Source organism: Ambystoma mexicanum, chromosome 1p, assembly GCF_040938575.1.
Source record: "Ambystoma mexicanum isolate Mex_15411 chromosome 1p, UKY_AmexF1_1, whole genome shotgun sequence".
NCBI classification, from domain to species: domain Eukaryota; kingdom Metazoa; phylum Chordata; class Amphibia; order Caudata; family Ambystomatidae; genus Ambystoma; species Ambystoma mexicanum.
The window spans coordinates 1389341853-1389365141 of record NC_090921.1 but is presented as its reverse complement, the minus strand read 5'-3'; the positions used below and the strand labels follow the sequence as shown (position 1 = coordinate 1389365141).

Sequence of the window (23289 nt, the reverse complement as noted above, 5' to 3'; positions counted from 1 at the left end):
CATTCGTGGCTGGTGAATCTAAGCTAATCCAAGACTCATTATTTTTTGCAGTCCTGAGATCCTCAGGACACTCGATTGGTCGAATGATATTAGAGAATGTTGGTAGAGCAGAAGTTAAGCTCACGGGTACTGCACTGGCAGATTCCAAAGAGCGAATACGGTGTGTAATAGAGGCACCAGGATTTCCGAGCAATACTTGCTGAGATGAGACATATGTTTCGAGAAGGGAGACTCTTTGCTCCAAATTTCCTAAAGATAAATTTGCATTAGATTTCACTGTATTCACTTTCATCCAATCACTAATGGTGTTTAGCTTATTTGTTTGAGCAATTATTTTCTGCTCCAAAGAATTAAAAAGCTTAAATAGGCTATAAATCGTAGTATTAATTGCCCCCAAAGTGACCTCTAAAAGGGCCGGGTTTTCAGCTATTGAACTTCCTTGATTTTTCCTATCAGTAGCTAGGCAACGACGAGGAGTTGGTTGAAAAAAGGACTCCTCGACCTCTCTAGTTGAGTCAAGGGAGCAGGGTTGGGCATAATCGATCTTAATTGAAGCCCTCGAGCTCTCTAAATCTCTGCAGACAATGGTATCAGAGTGAGAGGGTGGAGGGGATTTAACGGGACTAACATGTCCCACAGTTTCAATGCTTACAGAAGCCACCGAATCATTCAAAATTGACGTTTCCTGAACTGCAATAAAATTTGTGTTTAATGGGTCTTCACTCTCATGCATTGATTCTTCTATAACTGTGGCAAAGGTTGGTCTGGGTTTAGAGTTCCTTGTAGGGGAATGTGATGCGGTTAAAAGCGTCTGATCAGAGATGGTGGTACTTAAAATAGAAGCAGGAAGAGCACTGTTTATAGAAATTACTGATAGATTCACATCGGTTGTAACTGATTTAGGTATACCCAATTTGGGCGTTTTGGCCACCGGAAAATGCAGGTTCATTGGCTCAATCAAAGTTCTCCCACTTTGAACTTTTCCATAAAATTTGCGTATGTCATTGTGGATAGAACTATTGCTAATTGGAGTCAAGATGATGTTTTTTCTTGACACCCGTGTACCACTTTTAGACTTCTCCTGGGTTTTTGGAGTATTCTTGTTAGAAGGAGTTTGCGGGGGGGATACTTGAGCTGATGCACTCTGCATTTCACTAGACCGCAGCGCCATGGAATCTCTACTGCTATCAGGAGGCATTCCTGACTTCAAAGTAAACATTTTAAAATAAACCAACAATTAATATACTATACCTATAAACCACAATATTGCAACATATAATGGAGGTGGTAGAAATTCACTTTAAATTTAAACCTGACGATAATTGGAAGAGAAAAGTCAACTGATTCTGCCGATCTTTAGCAGGGTCACCTCGCCACCATCCGCTTAACAGCCGAACAACAGCTTGCAGACTTTACACCTGACGGGCTTAACGCCGCGAGGGTGGTGCAAGGCAGTTTAAATGTCCCAATGAGGTCACGTGAAGCGTCACGTGTTGTCCGCCAGCCCCGCCTCCTCCAGGAAGCGGAGAACGAATGGAAATGGGCAGCAAGAGCTAGTAGATGCTCGCAGTGCTGCAGTGGTTAAACGAGCGTTCCACAGGTAAAAACGCCTTAGCACCGATTCACAACACAACCCGCTCGGGGGGTGCAAGGCAGTTTAAATGTCCCAATGAGGTCACGTGAAGCGTCACGTGTTGTCCGCCAGCCCCGCCTCCTCCAGGAAGCGGAGAACGAATGGAAATGGGCAGCAAGAGCTAGTAGAAGCTCGCAGTGCTGCAGTGGTTAAACGAGCGTTCCACAGGTAAAAACGCCTTAGCACCGATTCACAACACAACAAGTTGGAGTTATTACTTTCATGGACCATACTTCTGATCAAATAAAAACAACACAAAGGGCCTCATCACAAGTTTTTATCGCCGGGGATATTAGCCTTACCACCAAACCCCCTGGCGCTATTAGCGCCGGATCACGGGTTTGGTGGAACGGTAAGTTCCCAGTCCCCAATGGGCCCATTCGGGAATTTCCCATTCCCCATTGGACCCAATGGGGAATGTTCGGCGCTATTACCGCTGGCGGTATTACAGTAATAGCGCCAAAAAGTGGCAAAATCGTGGCGTATTTGCCCCCAGCTCAGAGCTGGTATTAAATCCTCCAAGCCTGTGATTTGGCGGATGCTTAAATGCGGCGTTAATAGCATTACCGCCACATTTAAGGGTTACCGCCAAACTCGTGATGAGGCCCAAAGTGTGAAGGCACTACCGTATGTCCGGTCACCCTTAGGGGTACTTAGGGTACTTAGCATTGAGGTCTCCTGCCAGAATTTTGAGGGCCAAACTGAATTCTGAAATCCTCCATTCCAAAATGTCAACAATCACATCTAAAATACAATTAGCTTGCAGCACACCTGGCAGTATAGGGCGGTGGGGGAGGAGGGGGCATAACCTTTCTTAAAAGTTGCACACTATTTTTCACCAAGTCTAAACCTGAGATATCAAGGGCAAGAATGTATGGCCAAGTGAGGGAAAGCACGTGCACTCTAGTCTGCATTTTGTTTTGTATGAGGATTAAAAAGCCACCATTGGCCATACCCCTCACGCCTTTACGAGCAGGGTTTGTGAACAAACCTTCTGCTGGCGCATAACAACATCAAAACCGGCTCTGTGCTCCAGTGCTGACCCATGTTTCAGAAAGTGTTGGTTGCCGCTGATTTCCAAGACAGCAATGTTAGTGCTGTATGTTTTAAAGATCATCGGTTGGGTTGGAGTGTGGCTGCCAAACACCTCCACTCATCGATGAGTTCTTGCTCTTCGTTGCGCTCTCCTCTGCAGCGTCCCACTGTTCTAGACTGACCAACGCCCCCATGCCGTTCATGTTTAAAGGTACTTGAAGGACTCCCTGCCAGGACATGGTTTTACAAGGCTGTGCATGAGCATCTCTATCCCGTTCAGGTGAAGTCTTTAGTGGAGCAATATCGAAGCCCATGGAGAGGAAACTCTCTATTTGACCCAGTGCTAAACTTGGTGTCGCTTCCGAGCCACACTAACCTTTTCCTTAGGTCTAAAAATTCAATCTTCTAAATCAATTTGTCTGAATCCAAAGAATTAACCATTCTTAGCACTGATATTTTGTACAAGATCTTCAAAATGTGGGCATCCATCTAGTAGTGTAGATTTGTCATCTGGAAAGAGTTCTTCCAGGGAGAAGGGCGGTGATATTAGTCCCTGCGAAAACCCTCATTGCAAAATGTGGGATCTGTGGCCTGGTTGCTGCCCTACTTTGATCACTGCAAAGATTACCTTTGTGGGCCTGTCCAAGTTCAACCACAGAATGAAGCCCTTAACCTGCAAAGTCCTCCTGTTCCGGATATCCCCCCCTGAGATTGCTATGAAACTAAAGACGTGGTTTGGGACTTGAAAACAGTTCTCATCAAATAAATGTAACTGTGCCCTGCTGCTGGAGGCCGAAAACCACGTCAATACGTTTGCATTTCACAGTCTCGATGAGGAACACAGCGAAGACGGCTTGCGGCTTTTAGCACTCTGTTCGCGGGAAGAGGAGATGATTAGTACTTGCTGCAGAAACTCTGCAAGCGGTGTAGGACTTCCCATTCGCCTTTGTAAAATAGTCAGTCCAATGGGAGAATTTAAGGTGAGCGAGAAGCGTCGCACTGCCGTAAGAAGCCACGTAATGAGATAAGCTTGTTGTACATAGTTCTCCAAAATCCTAGCGTTTCTTGGTTTTAACGCAGAGCAGTCATCTGTGCCATGTTTTTACATCTGTGCTTTTTATTGTTTGTCTCTAGTGCATTGGTACCTCTGCATTTAGGTTTGCTAATTTTTCAGGGAACAAGAAAAACAGATGCATTGAAGCTTAAGGGGTTAAAGAAAAAGGTGAGCGGCCAAAGTGGGCTTTTACAAAAAAGGTACATATTAAGTACCTGTAAATACATAAAGATGCAAATGCACAGATGTAAAGACCTCGTTCTTGTGAAGATACGAAAATGCATACATTATTCTAAGTGAACTATCCGTCCCAAACATGACATAGAGGCTGTCCAGTCATTTGGTCGAAAGACATTTGGTCGAAAGACAAATGGTCGACGGAATTTGGTCGAAAGCCAAATGGCTGAATTGTTTTATTTATTTATATATATATATTTTAGGTTTTCGTTTAGGAAAAAAAGGGTTTTTAAGCAAAAAAAGGGGGTCAGGGGACCCCCCCCCCCAAAAAAACAAAAAAAATGAAAATACAAAAAAACAAAATTCGACCATTTGTCTTTCGACCAAATTGTGTCGACCATTTGTCCTGTCGACCTTTTTTTTCGACCAAATGACTGGTAACCGACATATACACACCTATAGCAGCACAAACTGCTGTGCCATGGTGGTTTGGCTGTGGTCCATTCTGGGCCTGACATTCAGGCAGGCTGAGTGCATGGGCCTGGCAGTTGAACTCATTTGGCGTGGGACCTGAGGTAGTAGAAGCTGTGACCTCGTTTGCCTTTGCCTAGCAATGCTTCCAGGAGGCCAGGGCAAGGGGACATACCTGTCTGGCAGCGAGGGGGCTTTGTGGGGGTCCCGGGTTTGTCTCAAACCCAAGAAGCACATTGACTTACTGTGCCTCTCAGTGAGCACAGTATCTTTTGGATGCTTACTGGACGCCAGAGGCGTGACTCTTCTCAGAAGAGGTTGCAGGGGCATGCTGTCTGCTCCCTGGAACTTTGTTGGGTTCCTGGTGTAGGACTCCTCGTTGTAGCACCCCTCACTGTCTACTTTGGGCAATGCATGGTGAGCCCCCCCAAGCGTGCTATCTTCCTGGCATACAGTTAGCCTACTGTGCTTTCTGTGAAAGCAGCTCACTCTTTCCCAAAGAGTCTCACACTCTCCCAGCGGATGTGTGAAAGTGCAGTGTCAGCAGAGCACCAGACACTGAAATGCAGAGAGACACGGTAAGCAGAGAGTTGTGCGCTGCAATCTAGTGATGAACATGTGTATATATCAACCACTGCCCCAGTTAGCCTTAGCCTTTTATATGCTGTGTTTTGCTAGTCTGGGAGTCCAGAGTCAAACCCCGATTTATTGTAATTTGAAACAGGCGATCATTTTCCTTCCACATAGACCTAGCAATTCATTCAAATGTTGAAGGGGACAGAGGATAAGTATACTAAACAGAAGAAGCAGAAACATTTTCCCAGAACCCCACTGTGCCTTAGAGAGGCCCAGCTTCAGCTCACTGATGAGGCTCGACTAGGCCAAAACACGTGTCTGGAGTTGCTGATGGTACTTGTGTTCAGAGGAGAATTGCCATAGCTGTTCAGTGCTGGACTGCCCCTGGGCAGGACAAAGACTGATATGCAAATGGATATTTCTCCTCTGTGAAGGGTGCAGTGAGCTAAAACGTGGTTGTAGTCCCTCCTGAGTGCAAGCAATTCCATAGTACAGGGTAGTTGACCCATGTTCGGTCTCAGTAGAGGGGCTCTCACACTCCTTTAAAATGTATTATAAAACATTACTAATGAAATATAGACAAAACAAGGACTAATTATTAAATATTTAGAGGGGAAAGTTAGTGGTTAGTGGAAGGGGGCTTCTGGCTCTTTCTGTGAGCAAAAGTGTGCCCCACAGCTGAACAGGAAGTTACATCTCCCATTTTCTTTTCTTCCTTTCCTTCTTTCTTTCTTTCCTTTTTCTTTCTTTCTTTCTTTCTTTCATTCTTTCTTTTTTTCTTTCTTTCTTCTTTCTTTCTTTCATTCTTCCTTTCTTTCTTTCCTTCTTTGCTTCTTTCGTCTTATTATGAGATAATATTCATGTAGGGAGGGGGTAGCGACACTATGAGTGGGGTGCTTGTCTGGTGATGCCATTCTTCATACACTGTGGCTTCCGGTCGCAGAATGGAATGCCGCCTTCACGGTTGTACAGCCCATGGTACGTGGAACACTGCGACAGTTCCTTTGAGTTGGTTGAACACTCCGCCTGGCCTGAGTCATAGAAGGAGGTCATGCCGGAAGCGGTTTCTAATGTACTGGGACAGCTCTGGGTTAAATGTGGGACAAGGGAGCGGAAAGTGGTGAGGGCCTTGGGCTCACTGCACTAAGAACCTAGTATGCATTGTTAGAGGGGGACACTGAATATTCGGGTAAAGGAATAACTTGTTTTAAGAGAAATGATGGAGAGTGCTTTGCAGAGAGCACTGGCTGTTAGAGTTACCAACACAAGGCCCAAACGCCTATCCCATGCACCCTTAAATGAGAGGTACGGGCATAAGAGAGGAAGTCCAACTGGAATCCAGTCACATGGGATGGGACTGTGCTAATAGCGATGACGATTTGGATTGGGATGAGGTGATGCAAGTTCTGGTGGTAGATGCTGAGGAGGTAGTTGGGAGAGAACAACATATTCCCCAAAAAAATCATGAATGATATCACGGTGCAGAGACAGTGGATAAACTAATGAGGATTAAGATGGAAAACTGAAGTATTTTTCGTTGCCCTAGTTCATAAATACATTAATATCATGGCGCGCACCGAGTGAAGTACCCAGAAGTACCTCTTTGCCTCGGCACGCTCGTTTGCTGCTACTGGACTGTCTGAAAAACATTGTGGAGTTTCATGGTATTACAGACTTTGAATGATTGTAAACATCTTTTCGTTGCTGGAAGAGGGGTATACTAACAACTATTCCCTTTCCCTATATCCTTGCCATTCTTAATGTATACTGGAACCCGATAGCGTTGTCAGTTGATGTGTTTTTTAGAGACTTGAACGCATTGTTGAATATGGTGGCAGAAGAACCAAACATCAAGTACCTCGTATTGGCGGGGGACTTAAACCTAAACTGTATTGCTGATACGAAGTGGTGCAACAAAGGGAGATGCAGTAAATGCAACTTCTTGGTGAAATCTAGAGGTCTACATGTGCTCAATGGCGCCTTTGCCTCTGACATATCCCCAGTGGCAACCTGGCACAAGGGGGACAGCACATCAATAATTGACTAAATATATGTGACCACTGCATTGTGGCCTGTTATGAAAACGTTGTGTGTGATTAAATCTGACTTGAGTGACCATAACATCCTGATGGCGGAGTGGGGAGCCATGGTGGCAAGTCGAGTGGCATTAAGTGAACCCTCACAAGGTTGTTTGTTGTGAATGCTAGTGGGAACCGTCTTTGATGGTCGGAGCACAAATTGTTGCACTTTAATCGTCTATTGACTCAGGGTGAAATAAGCAATGACTTCTGGGGAGGGAAAGGGGGGATAGTATACTGCGATGTAATGCGAGCCTTTCAACAGGGGAAAAACAAATACAAAGCCAGCAGTGCAACATTTGCACACCTTTGATGATGCTGTAAGCCTAAAGAAATCACAGTACCGCTATGTCTTGAGAAAGCTTGCATTTTGTCCTCCCACCAGCAGGACGGCTGTAGCAAAACAGATTAAAACAACTTACAGAAATTGGATCAAGGGGCATAGAGCACTTCTATTTCAACAGGATGGTGCTAATATTCTTAAGATCTTAGCAAGTAAAAATATCTCGAAAATGTGGGCTGTCATAAATCAGTCAATCGTGGGTCCCCAAATAGCAATGCAATCCACTGCGATAAATAGGCAACTTTGGGTATCACATTTCACACAGCTATAGGCGGTGGCTAAAGGCAGAAAGACCCTTAAGCAACTTGAAATTCCAGTTGACTTCCATCTATCAATTGACCAATCAGATATCTTACATCTCATTACAACATCTAGCAACTCTAAGGCAGTCGGACCAGATGGTCTTTCTAACATACACTGAAAACACATCTAAAGATGTGGTCCTCGATACTGTATAAGATCTTTACAGCAGTAAATCACACCCAGACGTTACCCGGGACATGGACACAAGCCATCACGGTACCTAAGGAGATCGACAATCTCCGGCCATTTACTGCCCAATTTCACTCCTAGATGCACTGGGGAAAATATTCTGTCGACTAATCCTCAGAGAGGTAAATATTTGGGTCGCAGCCAAAAAACGTATGGATCCCCTACAAGCAGGATTTGTCAAGGGCTTGGCTACGGTTCCAAACATATTAGGCCTAACCATGACTCAGTTGCAATTTGCTGCTAGAGGTCAGGCGCTCTATTTGGGTTTTATTGACTTTAAAGCCACATTTGATTCGGTAGATAGGGCACTGCTTTTCACTAAATTGAAATTTCATGAATCCCCTAATTCCTTAATTTCTTTGCTCCTGTTATTTCATACGAACACCACTATGCAGGAGCGAGTAACTCTTGACAGCAAACTGTCTCCCACAATTCCCACCCACTGAGGCCTGAAACAGGGTTGTGCACTAGCTTCAGTTTTGTTCAATTTTTTCCTATTGGACATCGGAGCCTCGTTCACAAACTGTAATGGCGATCCCCCCAGATTAGGAGACCAAAAAATCCCCTATAAATTATAAGCAGATGATTGGTCCTCCTATCACAAACGCCAAAGGGTCTTCAACAAATGCTACAGCAACTGGGACACATATGCGCAATTGAACAATTTAGAGATTAATCTAACGAAAACACAAATTGTTGTCTGCAACGATACGCGGAACACAACAAAATGTAAGTGTACATGGCATCTGCAGGACTCTGCCATCGTCGCTCAATATAAATACCTAGGTGTAATGATTCGGCATGCTAAATCCGTGCAGCAAGATGCACTCGAACTTTAAAACAAGCTCCTGCCCCTAATTTCTCAAACAAAAATGTAAACAAGAAAGTTTGGAAAATTTTCTTTGAAACATATTGTTATGATTTATAAAATGAAGGTCATCCCCATTATATTATATGGTGCAGAAAGCACAATTCCCAAAAAAACGCGCATTCCGGGATCTCGTGGAGTCTAATTATTGGAAACAGATACTACACCTACCAGGTAGCACTCCTATCACTCTGATACGTCACAAACTAGGTGTTTTGTCACTATACTCAGAGGTAAATTGGAACAATGTGCTTTACTCCGAAAAAGTTTGATGGGATTAAAAAACACCACCATCTTGTCAGTAATAGCGCATTACTTGTTAACATCAAAGAATGGGTTTCCAATCACCGGGTGCCATCATGCACTGGACAGGCTAGCTGATGCTGATGTCACCATAGACCTCCTGATCACTAATCCAGATTGGGCTAAAACAAAAATATTTCAAAAGGATTGGGTAGACAATCTAACAAAATGCACTCTATACAAAGATTTTGATAACTCTCTGTTTGGTTCAAAAAGGTATGGAGTTATGGCGGAATACGTGGTGAAATGTCCCTCTTCCAACAAACAGGCAAAATATCTGAGATTTACATTCAATCTATGGAACACACGTGAAGTCTTGTGCAGAAGAAACATCCTATCATCTGAACAAAGTTATTGTAGATATTGTTTAGATCGAAATCAAAAAGAAACTCTTAAGCATCTTGTAGTGGAGTGCATGGAATTAAGAATGGGTCGAGAAAGATGCTTCAAGAGAGTACTCACTTTGCAAAGCAATCTAGATCGAGATTATGTATGGCAATTTCTATTTTCAAATCCGCGGACAACAGTGAAAATTGCTATAGTGCAATATTTAGTGCAATATTTAGATATGATTTTACCCACCTGCACAGAATGATTACATTGACATTTGCCTTTAGGTGTGGAGCGCATAAATGTGGTCAGCAAAAAGGTGGCTAGATCAACGCAGCTGTAAACTTTATGAATGGCAAAAGTAAAGGCAGGTTTATTTCTATATAACCTCCGTGTGTGCTGTGCTGTGTTGTTTTTATTTATATAGTTTTCGGTTTATCTCTTTCCTGTTTTATTAACTCTGCTTCACGCGCTGTATGTTGGATGCTCCATCTTCCTGTTACTCCAAAATTCCATCTTAGTACTATGTGAAGGATAATTGATAGGTAAAATATTTGAAAAATTGTAAATTGTTTGATTTTACTTTGTTAAGTATCCCTATGGGAATATTGTAATAATTTTTATTTTGGTAATATGTAAACGATAATGAGATGCAAAATATTTCAAAAGTTGTTAAATCAACTAAACAAATAATACAAAAAATAAAAAAAATATTATCATGGATATTTTGTGGGAAAGACCATTGATACAGATTGGGGTCTATTTACATTTGATATTAGAAGAATGAATCTGAACGTTGTACAGTGTTGGTTGGGCATGCAAAGTGGATCCAACTACATACCCTTACCAGAACTGGTATATAATAAACAGTACTGACTCACAAGAAGTCATCAAGGAGTTGGTTAGACAATTCAGTAATTGGTGCACGCAGGCATTGAGCTCCCTGGCACCAGCCCACATAATGTGCCTATTTATTTCATCCGGAAGCCTGATGGCTCGGTGAAACAGCATCCTCACCACACGAGCTCAGGCCACGCCGCTGCATGGGGACCTTTCTGTTCTTTTTGTCTTTGTTCACATGCAGTGCTGCTATTAAAGGTTTGACAAAATAACCTTACCCAAGATCATTAGTAAATAAAAATAAAAACTATAGGTTTAAGATACTCATTTTTAATATCAATATTCATAATGATGCAAAGAATATTCATGCAAACATTAGCAAAGCATGCAATATTCAAAAACACCCACCTTCCATTTCCGATGTGCCAGATACTTCTGCAGTTGAACTTGGGATTTGAGCCGCACTTTGGATTTCTTGGCCTTGGCAGGTAGGTCATTCAGCCACTCGTGCTTCAAACATTGAGCTGCACTCATCCTGCCACTGTCAAAAAGATAACATGATCAGTGTCACTGCAGAGAGACAACACTGATTTGCACAGCATATTCTTTCAAGGGCTGAAGAGGAGACGTTATTCAGTATGGATTTATATGTGTTCATATGTGAAAGATTGTTTTGTGCATGGAAAGAAAAAGACAAATACCTGTAAGACAGAAAATACTATGCTGAAGCTCTCCCTCAGCGCCCCTGCAATTATTTAGAAAGTTCCACTTGGTGGACCTACGTTTTTGACATTTTCCTGGTGAACTCTGATCCCTGATCCTAAATAGGGATTCATTTCCTGATGTGCGCCCCCAGGAGCCCAGCGTTAGCAAGAGAATGGGTGAGACTCTATACGCTGGGCTTTCACAGGTAAGTAATACTCATTTGGTTGGAATTAGGGAGGGAGGCTCCATGCTTTATGGCAGTTATTACCATTTTCATGTAGTGACGTTGCTTTACCTTGGGGTGCTATTATAGGAGACGCTTTCTTTTTTTTTTTAAAGTTTATTTATTGGCTGACATAAACATTACATATTCCATTACAGTGCATTTCACATTGAATGGTGCAATTTGTTACAGGTGGTTATGCATACATACAGTCCATGCGTTAAATTATTCATGTTATGGGGGTCGACCCGAGGGTGGCTTCAACTTAGCGATTCTGAGCGCTGGCCGGACAGGTCAAGATATCTCCGGACGGGGGCCCATATGTCTCTTGGGCAGTTGATTGGTGCGCTGATTCTTATACACCCTGTTTCACAATCGTGTGTCTCAATCAAGTCTCGAAGCCAAACTTGAATTGTGGGGGCGGTTTTAGCTTTCCAGTGACGGAGGATGTTGTGTTTGGCCACGCTGTTGCCACTGAAAAGAATTTACGGATCTTTGTTGGGAGCTTGCCCAAGAGGCCCAGGAGATATTTCAGTGGTGTTGCCGGTCTGCGGGTCTCAAGGATGTCACTGATACAAGCGGCCACCTCTCCCCAAAACCGTCTAGTGGGAGGACATTCCCAGTACATATGGAAGGAATTGGCCTCTTGGAGCTGGCATTTGGGGCACATTGATTGTTTGGGTTTATCGAATTTAGCCACCTTCCCCGGGAGAACATGCAGATGATTTAGCATTTTATATTGGATCAGTCTGAGGTTAGTATTTAGTGAAATATTCTTAGTGTACTGGCAATATCTGGTCCATTGTGTATCCTCAATCACTAGCCCAAGGTCTTTCTCCCATTTAATTTTTATGTTGTTTCGGGTAGGAGTGTGGGACTGGACTGTGCTGTAGATTTTAGAAATAGAGCCTTTGAACCATTCTTGGTCTAGTAAGTCTACCATGAATGGATGAGGAGGAAGTACTGCTGGGAACGATGGCCATTTCCGTTTAAGGGCAGATTTCAGGCTGTTATATTGTAGAGTTGTTATAAGGCCCTGCCCCGCTATGTTTTGGGATTCTGTCAGTGATAGGAATTCCCCATTAGGGAACAGTTCTCCCAGTTTCATGCCTTTATCAGGGTCCCACTTCCTCTGCATCATGGTGTCCTGTGTGGGGATTATGTCTGAGTTGTGCCATAGGGGGGCGTGCTCCCACCAGGGTTGTGTGCAACCAGCTCAGCCGAACAGTGCCACCCAGGCTCGTGAAGTGCATGTCACCGGGGAAACCCCCATCCGGCTACCGTGATTTCCGGTGAGTATACTTAATCGTATATCTGACGGGGCTACTAATTGTTTTTCCACCTGCGTGTGTGGATATGACTCGGCATCATGGAACCAATATATAGCATAGTGAGCCTGTGCTTCATAGTAGTGGAGAGTGAAGTCCGGCGCTGCCAACCCGCCACTCTCCACATTTTCGCTCAGTTTGATCCAGCTCTGTCTAGCTGTTCCACCTCTCCATACAAATCCTGATGCCATACGTTGCAGTTTTTCAAAGAGGTGTTTGCCCGGCCAGATAGGTATGTTATTAAATAAATAAAGTAGCCTTGGGACCACCATCATTTTCAATAGTGCAATGCGGCCGTAAACAGAAATGGGAAGTTTATTCCAAAGGGTTAGTTTTGTTTCCAATTGTGCGATATAGGGGGGGTAGTTGGCTTTGTAGAGTGTATCTGTCTGTGGCTATAATTATCCCCAGGGATCGCGCTGAGTTTGATGACCAACAGAACTTTGCCATGGCCTCCGACTTGGTAACTCTCAGAGTAAGGGGGATTATTTCCGATTTGTCCTGATTAATTTTGTAGCCGGAGAACCTGGCAAAGTCTGTGATGTCTTGCATGACCGGTGTTAGGTTGGTATTAGGGTTTAGTATATATGGAAGCATTCCAGTGCAGGTTTGTAGGATTTCAGTCCTGCTTGTTTATGCTTGGTCCTTTTTTTGTTGTTGAAATAAGGATGGCCGCCGTGTGCCTGGGGCGGCTGGCCGTGAGCCTTGGCGTGAAGTGTACTACTCGGTATAGGTGTGTGACACCCTAGCCGTCTGGCCTGTGTGGGACTGGCGTTTGTTTCCTCTGTGGGGAGACTTGACTGGAGTGGAGGCTTCAGAATGTATTCCACGCTCACCTGGGTTGGACCGTTGTTGAGGCTCTCAGCCTGTTCCTGTGTGCCTCACCCTTGTGGCAGTGTGTGAATCCAGTTTCTCCTTCAGGATCGCCCTGCCTGAACAGAGTCAGAGTTCCATGGAAGGGGTCCCAGGGGTAATCAGCCGCTGTCCGCCGCTGTCTTCCAGCTCACACCCTATTGGGGTGACTGGCCCCATCCGGGATGTAAAATTGCACCCACGCTCACAGGGCCCCTGGATTGTGTGGGGCAGCGAAGGATACAAAGGCCCACCCGCGTATCTTGATGCCCAGCCAGCCCTGGCACGGATATCTAGGCGGGGGGAGGCCCCGGCGCCATGTGATTCCCACGTGGGTCTGTTGCAGGTTATAGGGACTTGTAAGCTCAGTCTCCTCTGGATTTACACCATGTGGACCCCACTTATATGGCATTCCGGGCACGTACCTCCAGGCCAGGGACTTGCCCGCCGCTCCGCTCTCACCCGATCCGCCAGGCTGGATCCGCAACCTGAAGTGTTGGCGGGTGCAGAGCTATCACCGAGGAGCGGGCTGTCTCAGTCACTATAGGGCACCCGCTGGTGTGACTGCTGCCCGCTACCACTTGGCTTTGTGGTCTTCAGGGGGTTGGGTTCCCCCGGTCTGCCGTCCACGTGGGATCACGGTTTCAGGGCGGCCGCCAATCTTTGTCCCAGCATGCCGGGATCTAACACACCAGGCACCATTCATCTCCTCGGTCTGTTCATTGGGAATCTTCGCTCTGATCACCTCCACACTGAGCTCTGCTCCCCCTGAGGCACACGGATGTGCCCATAGTCAGTGGATCACTACGCTGGTGTTTTGGCGCGCAGCGAGCCAACCAGGCCCACAGCTCGTCCACAGTGTCTTTGCTCGTCCGAGGCACCAGGAGTTCTGATTTTTGCCCAAATTCGCACTGGTGCTGCTGACATCGGTATCGAGCACAGCCTTGACCTTGTTTACTACAGCAACAGCTTAACTCTGCAGCATTTCGTTAGCAGGATGTTTCGGGTTACGGAGCTCACGGTTCAGGCAGCCATCTCTATCGGCGCACCACAGCACCCGCCATAGGGGATGCTTTCAGAAATCCAGTGGTGGTGTACAGCCGCCAGAAGGGTTTCCTCAGTGTCTTTGTGTGACACAGATGTTGTTATATATGGTTATCAATTGTTTTCCTGGAACTTTCAGAGTCAGGATGAGGCAGGACCAGTTCTGACCAGTATAAATGGGATGTCCAGAAATGTAGTGCATCCACATATTGAGCCTTTTGCCTTAGATGTCCACTAATTGACAAGCCACCAAAATGTTTGAATGAATGCCAGCATCTGACTTGATTTTGGGGCCAACACCAACCCTCCATAAATATGCAGAGTCGAGGGCACCAGAAAGTGGCTTTCTACATGGCCACATTGTAAAAAAGCTCCAGCACCCACACTGATAATACTTTGAAAATTGTGGTATGAGGATAATATGTAGGAGAAGATTTTAGTTTACTGCCTAATGGTTATAGTTAGAAGATTTGCATCAGACATGCCACTGTCCGCTGCGATTGTAGAGGAACTCTACAGGCACACGTAAGCTGAGGTGCACACACAGTGACAAATAGAAGCAGTGAGATGTCCAGTCTCTGATGACAGTTTACTGGTTGGTGCAGTATGGGACTTGCCTGAGGTAGCAAATCACAAGCCTTATTAATGGACAAAGCAGCTCATGAGGTTCAGGTAATTTATGTATAAATCTGAATATCTAAACAGGGGTCTCTGGGCATGGCCGTGGTCCTCAGGTTGGCTTAACATTCTCACTACGCTGAGAAGCCGCTGGGCTGATGCTTGCACTCTAGGTAGAGTGGAAGTTGGACATGTGGAAACCCACTGGTGGGCTGCTGAAACATTTAGTTGGCCTGTCAGTGTTCTATTTGGAGTTCTCACCCCCTCTGTCTTTCAGGGTGGGACCGCGGCCATGCAGATTACCCTTACATGCATGTTTGCTTGGTACAACGTCCTTTCATCATGGGATGTTTTTTTCGCGGGGTATTTTACCGCAAATTTTTTGCCGAAAAAACTCATCGAATTTTTTTAGGGGGGTTAAAAAAATATATGAATTGGGTGTGGGTGTTCGGGAATATATACAAAATTAAAGGGGATGGGGCTTGAGGGAGAAACCTCTCCAAAATAAAAAATAAAAAATGTGATGACTTTTTTCGAGAAAAATAATCTGCTGTAAAAAACCCTGCAATGAAATGACATGGAACCGTTTGCTTTACCCTCGATGCACAGTTACTGTACATCGAGGGTAAAGTAAACATGATAAGTGTTATTACGAGGCTAGCCTGGCCGGGCCTTGATGCAGTTGTTGTGCATCAAGGGTAAAGCAAAAATGAAAAGTATTATGTGGCTAGGCTGGCAAACATTCAATGTATGCCAGCCTAACCATGTACTAACACTTCACTTATCGTATTTGCTTTACTATTGATGCACATTACTATGCATCAAGGGTAAATCAAGAAAATAGACCCATGTCCCCAGCAGCCACTACACATACATTGAGGGGCTTCGTTGAGTGGGGCAGCTAAATGTAGGGATGGGGCTGAAACACACATAAGCACACATACAACACTTGCACCTGTGCATTCACATATCATTCAAACGACACCTTGCATGCACGAATTCATAAAAACAAACACACTACCAACATACATGTGCACATACATACATACACAGACAAAACATAACAAACACTTGCTTGCACCCTCCACAAGTGCTGTACCGCAGCTGAGGACCCGGTAGCCCTGCTCTCCACAACGTTAGCATGCTGACTGACCCTAGAGGACTCCTCTCCTGTCAGTCAGCATGTCTATGCTGTTAACGCAATGATGAGAGGCGGCAAAATTGTCAAATGGACTGAAACTGACATCTGCCGGTCCCCAAGGACCGCTGCCATGCATAAGGTCTCCAAGAATGCCTATATTTGTCAGAGGGAAAACCTGGTATGGATACAGAAGAATCAGCTACAGATCTGGGAGAAGAACGACAATGGAGAAACCCTAAGCAAGTCACCAAAGCAAGTAGGTGTGCAGAGTTACCCAGATCCTGATAAGAAACCCACAAGGGAAGAACTACATCTCTTGCAATGACACCCCTTTGCAGAAGGAAACCCCAGAACTGATTTAGGAAACACATTGACAGAGAAAGGCACAGGAAGACTATTTGGAGGTCCTGAGAACCTGGCATAAGTGCTTTCTACACCCTGAAGAAAACATTCACAGAGGACCTACACCCCTATCCGATTTAACCCCTCGTGACATGGGTAAAATGCAGCCATTGGCAGGACAACAACCAATCAAACAGACAAGACCCTTCTTCAAACCAAAGGGAAGAAAGCTAATGTTTACCTCACAGCTGCAACCAGGAGACGGTGGGAGACCAAACCCTCCATTAAAAGTGATGAGTGAAACACCTACTTTAATCACAATACTGGGGAAACATAGTTCAGCCTTTGAACCCCTCAAAACTACTACACAGTAGACACAATGACATGTTAGCTACAGCGAATGGCCAAATCAGACCCCAGAGGGAAGGAGCACTGGAGCAACACACAGGGAGCGAAGCAGCAGCTGGGGCCCATCCACGAGGAAAAAACACATGAAAAAGATCCAAGATGGCAGCTGCCATATTAAAGTTTTCCTCCAGAGAGTGAGGATTACAAAGCATCCCAAATACTAAGCACGGTCAGACAGGGCACATGCTAGACAATCAGGGAGAACATTCGGAATACAAGCCCTACATAGGAGCTAGCTTCCAGGACAGCAGCAAAGAGAAAACCAGGAGTGCCAAGCTGACAAACACAGTGTTGGAGACTTGGAGACCTAGTGAAGAAGGAGGACAGAACTATCAAGGGGAGGGGAAGACCACCAGAGAAGTGAAATGGTGGTATCCTGGAAGTCCTCTAGAGCAAAGAAGCAGGCAGACTTTAAGACCTGAAGAAAGAGGTATGGCGAAGACTACCAGAGGAGAAAAGGGGGAGAGTGGAGTTGAGGAGAGCCATTACAGGTGGAGATGATGCAGAGTGGAGGGAAGAGAGGGTGATGTCACAGGAACAAAGGAGAGAAGGCACCGACTTGATGAGCAGAAAGCTGCTACAGTTGGAGGAGAGAAGTGGCAGAGTTGAGGAGAATTGATAAAGACAGAGGGGAGGACAGGCGAGGAAGCACTAACGAAGGAAGAGTTAGAAAGGCAAAAAGAAGGTGAGATGATAAATGAGTATGGAGCAGAGGAGGTGGTGAAGGGAAAGAGGAGGAAAGGAGGAGAACTCATATGAGGTGGACAAAGCAAGCAGGCTAGCTCGCCAGAGGGAAAAGAGAGTTGAGCAGGGCATCTCATCCAAGAGACAGATGGAAAAGACGAAAAGAGCAAGCTGATAGGCTTAAGCCCAAAGGAGAAGAAGGCGAGCAAAGCATCTTATTCCCTTAGAGAAGAGCCAGAGGCAGTGGCCTATGAACAGGCAAAGACGGGTGGTCTGGGGAATGACCACAGAGGTAAACGTGAAGGTCATGACTAAGGGAAAGAAGTCGTAGCCCCGGCTCAGGAGTGGGAATAAATCCAGAAGACCTGGACAAAGATGGTGTAATGAGCAAAGTTGCTGAAGCTATAGCCAAGGGAAGGGCTGAGGGAAGGACGGCAGAAGCCATCGCCTGGAAAATGTCCAAAGCGAAAAAGGCTCAAACTCAGTCACAGCAACAGACATAGGAAGAAGACAAAAGGGTAGAGAAATTAAGATGGATCCCTGACCCATAAAAAGACAGAGAAGGTGAAGATTGTGGCCCTGACAAGGGGAGAGGGCTGAGAAAAAGAGGCCAGGGACCCTTCCCAGGAGGGTACTGTATGATTAGACAGGATAGAGAGTCGGGGAGGGGAGGTGGGGTAGCCTGCATCTTAAGGAAATCATTACTAGCCTGGAAAATTAAGGGACATTTTATGGAAGGAATAGATTTTCTTCATATAAAAATAGGGATGAACTAAAAAACCGCAGTGAACATTGTCCTTATTTATCGGCCACCTTCATGCCTAGGCAAATTCAGCACTGAACTTGCAAGCTACCTTCTTCCGTTACTGAAACCCAATTCCTGTTTCATAGTGCTTAGTGATTTCAATCACTGGCTGGGTCATCCTAATGACCAGACCGCATTTGAACTTGCGCAATCATTTACAGATCTAGGCTTCACACAAATAGTTCAAGCCCTTACCCATAACCTGGGACATACCCTGGACTGGGTAGCAGTCATTAACAGTCCATATCATGACGTATCGGTATCTCCCTGTCCATGGTCGGATCATGATGCCGTTCATTTTTCGATCACTGTACCTTTTGTTACCAAAGTCCAGTCAGTCTGTTTGGAAGCGATCTCATATCGCAACACTAAATCCTTAACTTTGGATAAAATAGAAGCCCTCATTACTCAGACCCTACATATTCTAGAGACAGACGACATTGACGCTCTCTCTAAGAAAATTAGCTCTAATCTAAGCTTCTTCCCTCAAGCTATTTTACATCTGGAAAACTAATCAATCACTCATAGTATTATCTAACTATAAAGAAACCGCCAACAACTATAAAAGAGCTATCACTGAAGCCAAGAAATCTTATCTGGACTCCAGAATTTTACAGGCAACCTCGAATTCCAAGGAACTTTTCAAAATCCTGAAAGAACAAGAGGCTGTTCCAGAACCTGTAGTGTCTGTGATTACAAAAAACGACGACTGGTGCTTGGACATCCAGAATGCCATGGCAAATAAATTGGATGGTATCCGGGAATCCATAGCCACAAAAAAAGTGCTTCCGACACACAGGGCACCCATATAGTTAGTAATACCTTTACTAGGGATCCAGATATCCCTATTTTTGACTTCATATCTATATCCAAGCAGGAGCTGGCTTCCATTATTAACAAACTTAAAGCAACTAATTCAACAGGTGATCCATGTGCTTCTACTATCATCAAAACATGTCCCCCAACTCTGGTACAGGCCATATGTAAATTTGTTAATGCCTCACTTCGGAATTGTACCGTTCCAGATAATATGAAGCAAGCTTGGGTTACCCCATTACTGAAAAAACCCAATTTGGATCAAAATGTAGCCACCAACTGTGGGCCGATAACTAATACCCCATTCTTATTAAAGATACTGTACCGGCTCGCCTATATTCAAATGGCTGAACATCTCAACTCCTACCCTATACTCAATCCTTTCCAGTCTGGGTTCAGACAAGGCTTTGGCACTGAGACCTCGTTATTGGATCTCAAGTCACAACTGCTCCAAAGAATGGATACTCAGAAGGTCTCTCTCCTTATTTCTCTGGACCAATCGGCAGCGTTCGACCTGGTCGATAATGCCATACTGGCAGATAGACTCATGTCCGTAGCCAATTGTTCACGGGCCGCCACCAATTGGCTGCTCTCTTTTTTATCTAACAGATCCAGTAGGGTATGTGCCAACAATGCTAAAGCGCCGTCAATCCAGATACTTTTTGGAGTGCCACAAGGAACCAGCTTGTCGCCGTGTATTTATAATATCTTTATGACTCCTTTCTTTGCCCACCTTGCCCAGGAAGGCATACTATTCTCAAACTATGCAGATGACACTCAATATGTCATCATCCTCTTACGGGCCAGCATGATCAGGACGAAAGAGAACTCAACCGTATATTCACCATCATTGAACAATGGATGATGCAGAATAATCTTGCACTTAACCTTGGAAAGACGGAACTCATGGTGGTGGGATCTGATAGCAATCTAGCCAAATTAGATCCAGTTTACAAACACTTTCAGCTGGGAGACGCTCTAATCCCCACCCTCCCCAAGGTAAAGATTCGGGTGTGGCTCTGGACCAATCGCTCACCATGAAGTCTTATGTGGCCAGTACTGTGTCCTCTGCCACCTACTATATTAAACTGCTGTCCCACCTGCGACCACTTATTTCTCAGCCTAATGCAGAGTCCATCGCTCGTGCTATTATAGGATCAAAACTAGATTACTGTTGCAGCCTATTAGCAGGTTCTAGCAAAAAGACCATTAACCGTCTCCAGGTGATTCAAAACAGAGCGGTTAGAGTGGTTTCTGGACTTGCACACAGGGCACATGTATCTGAGGCACGTCGAGCATTGCATTGCCTGCCCGTGGATTCACGAATATCCTTCAGACACAGGGGGCCTCATTACGACCCAGGCGGTAAGTTACCGCCTGGGCCGTGACTTTACCACCATGGCGTAAACTACGTTTACGCCATGGTGGTTGGCGGACTTACCGCCCCATTCCGAGGTTGGCGGGGCGGTAAGTCCCCAATCCCCATTTACCCTTCCCCATTCCCATTTTTGCCCCATAGGGCATAATGGGAGTGGGAGGGGCGTTAAAAGCAGGTGTTAAAATCCATGGCGCTAAGGGACCTCGTAATCAGGCGGTAAGGGTCGGCGCTGTTTACGCTGCCGTAAACCCCTTACCGCCTGGGTCGTAATGAGGCCCATGGTCATTACCTTTAAATGCCTCAAGGGCAATATGCCCACCTACCTACAAAGGTATATAAGAATAAAACCCTGCCTTAGAAATCTTCGTTCCAATAATCAGAACCTGCTTCACCAGCCCAAAGTCAAAACCAAGAAAGCACAATGGGGCGACTTCGCTTTTGCAGCGCCGGCTCTCTGGAACACCCTGCCAGCTCATCTGAGAAACTCGGTAGCCCTGAGTAACTTCAAGAAGGGCCTTAAAACCTTCCTTTTCAAACAGTAGTCTTCGCACTTTTTAGTACCATCCCCCACGGTTACAGATCTCCCGGTTTCTCCAAGTCTTTTTTTGTATCGTCTGCGCCCTCACACCCATGGGTCTATGGTTGCGCAATATAAATGCAATAAAGTAAAGTAAAGGGACCCTGACCAAAGAGAAAGAGAAAGCACCCAAGGAGAGGGCAGAGAAAGAAACGGCAGAGGGCCTGATCAGGACCTATTTCTTCCTGCACAAGATCCTCGGGCCCTTTAACATTGCCAACAGGGCTTTTCCACAATGCACCTGACCACCAGCGCTCCTGAGTGGCTGGGGTTATGAACAAGTGATGCAGATGCCTAACTTACTCGATCCTCTGATGGCAGCCTTGCCCGGGCAGCCAGCTCAGGGCTCAGGAAAAAGGCGCCTTTGTTTGGGTGCTCACAATCCCTGCTTGTCTATTCGCCCTGGCTCTCTAGTACTCTCAGGTAACGTATGCCTAATTTGTAATTTACCCCAGAGTGTCCCAAATGTAGGTTTTGCTGCCTTGCTATCTCACCATTGTTTGTATTTTGCCACTACTTGCATTTTGCCCCAGAGTGTTCCAAATGTAGTTTCCACATCACTCACTAATCCAACTAACATTTTTCGATATGCTGCATACTCACCCTCAAACACCAAACAAACACCCAAATACCTGTACAGCAGTATAAACCTAATACCACCACAATTTCTCACACACCCAGCAACAACCAACTAAACACAACACCTCTACAGATAACTAAACCAATCATACACAAATCATCCCACACACTCATACAACAAACACCACCCAACCTGTACCAACTAAAAACAAACCAAGCACACAGTGACTGTTTTTTACAAACTGAAACTACCAACAGCACATCAAAGCTCTCTAGGCGTTTTCCCTGTGTATCCCACTAAGCTCTCCCAGCCTTTCTTCCTTTTCAGATCCGCCACAGCACCTGGAGACCATGGAAATGGCAGCCCTGCGCCCTATGGGTCACAATAACATAACATAACATAACAAAAAGCAGAACTCGAAAAGTGCATTCAATTGTTATTAATGCATTATATTGTAATTAACGACCAGTCAAACATTGACCACCATACATCCGGTGTCAGGAGAAATAACGCCATTTGTAAATACTGCGCCAGAAGATAGTTTGTGGGCCTGTAAATATCCCAGCAGTATTTCTATGCCAAAATATTAAATGCATTTGGAATTGCTGAATTGTATACCTTGCCACTACTCAAACATGGCAGCACTGTTTGGCATGACAGTGTTGTTCAGTATGATACACAGATGCTCTTCATTACACAGACTGACAAACATGAAAACATGCTGATCAAGGAGTCACAATGATATGGGATATTAATCACTTGTGCCTGAAATAACCTGCTGCCGGACAAATAGTGTCTGTCATCTCACAGTGCACTCTCTATACCACGAAGCGGCATGAAATGATGCAGTGGCACACAGGAAAACACGGTCCTGCTCAGTGTGGCACAGTGGGGCTCAGCATGCAAGCCTGAGCCGTCTTTCTGTGAGCCCGCACAGGCGCGTCATTGTATGCAGCAAAATCTACATGTACCTGCATTGCCTAATCAAGCTCCAAGGATCTCCTCGCGCGACAGGTAATGCAGTCTTTAGGATACTCTAAGGCAGTTCAGAAATGCAGCCTACCAGCCCATCTCCTCCATAGCGCATACAATTAAACCCAGGGTTTAAGAGCTTGAGACCATTTCTGGCCAGCCCCCTGGTCAAGACAATCAAAGCTCCAAGAGAATCCTTTAGGGTCAATTTATTCTTAACCTCCATTGCAATTCTGTTAAACACATGCTAATGAAAAAAATAATAAAACAGAATTATCAATATATTTTGGAGCACACTGTTTTGCAACAATTACAGAGCTTCTTTCAATGCATTCCCATGTAGCTATACAATGATAAGCCTTTAAATGCATTCATACCACGAAGAGGACACCAGAGGATGCTATCTGAGACTGCCCCCCCTAACTCTCTTTGTCTTGCTCTCTTTCTACATCCCATCACCTCTGTTTCCATTCTCATGCCCTTGGTAATCTTTCCAACCCCCTCTACCTCTCCATGGCTCCTTTGTCCCTAAATATATGCGTTCCTAAGGATGTGTGTGCTTTGGGGACTAGGCATACTCACTGTCCCAGACTCAGCTTCACCTCTCAGCCCTCAC

The 23289-nt window shown here is 45.2% G+C and overlaps 1 protein-coding gene across 1 annotated transcript in view; it reads right to left on the bottom strand.

Annotated features, from left to right (window-relative positions):
* Positions 1-23289, bottom strand: part of MYLK3 (myosin light chain kinase 3) — a 529860-nt gene that overhangs the window by 74092 nt on the left and 432479 nt on the right. Inside the window, exon 12 of the mRNA XM_069607066.1 lies at positions 10609-10741. Within this exon, the coding sequence (XP_069463167.1) occupies positions 10609-10741 (133 nt within the window). The remainder of the gene's footprint in view (positions 1-10608; positions 10742-23289) is intronic.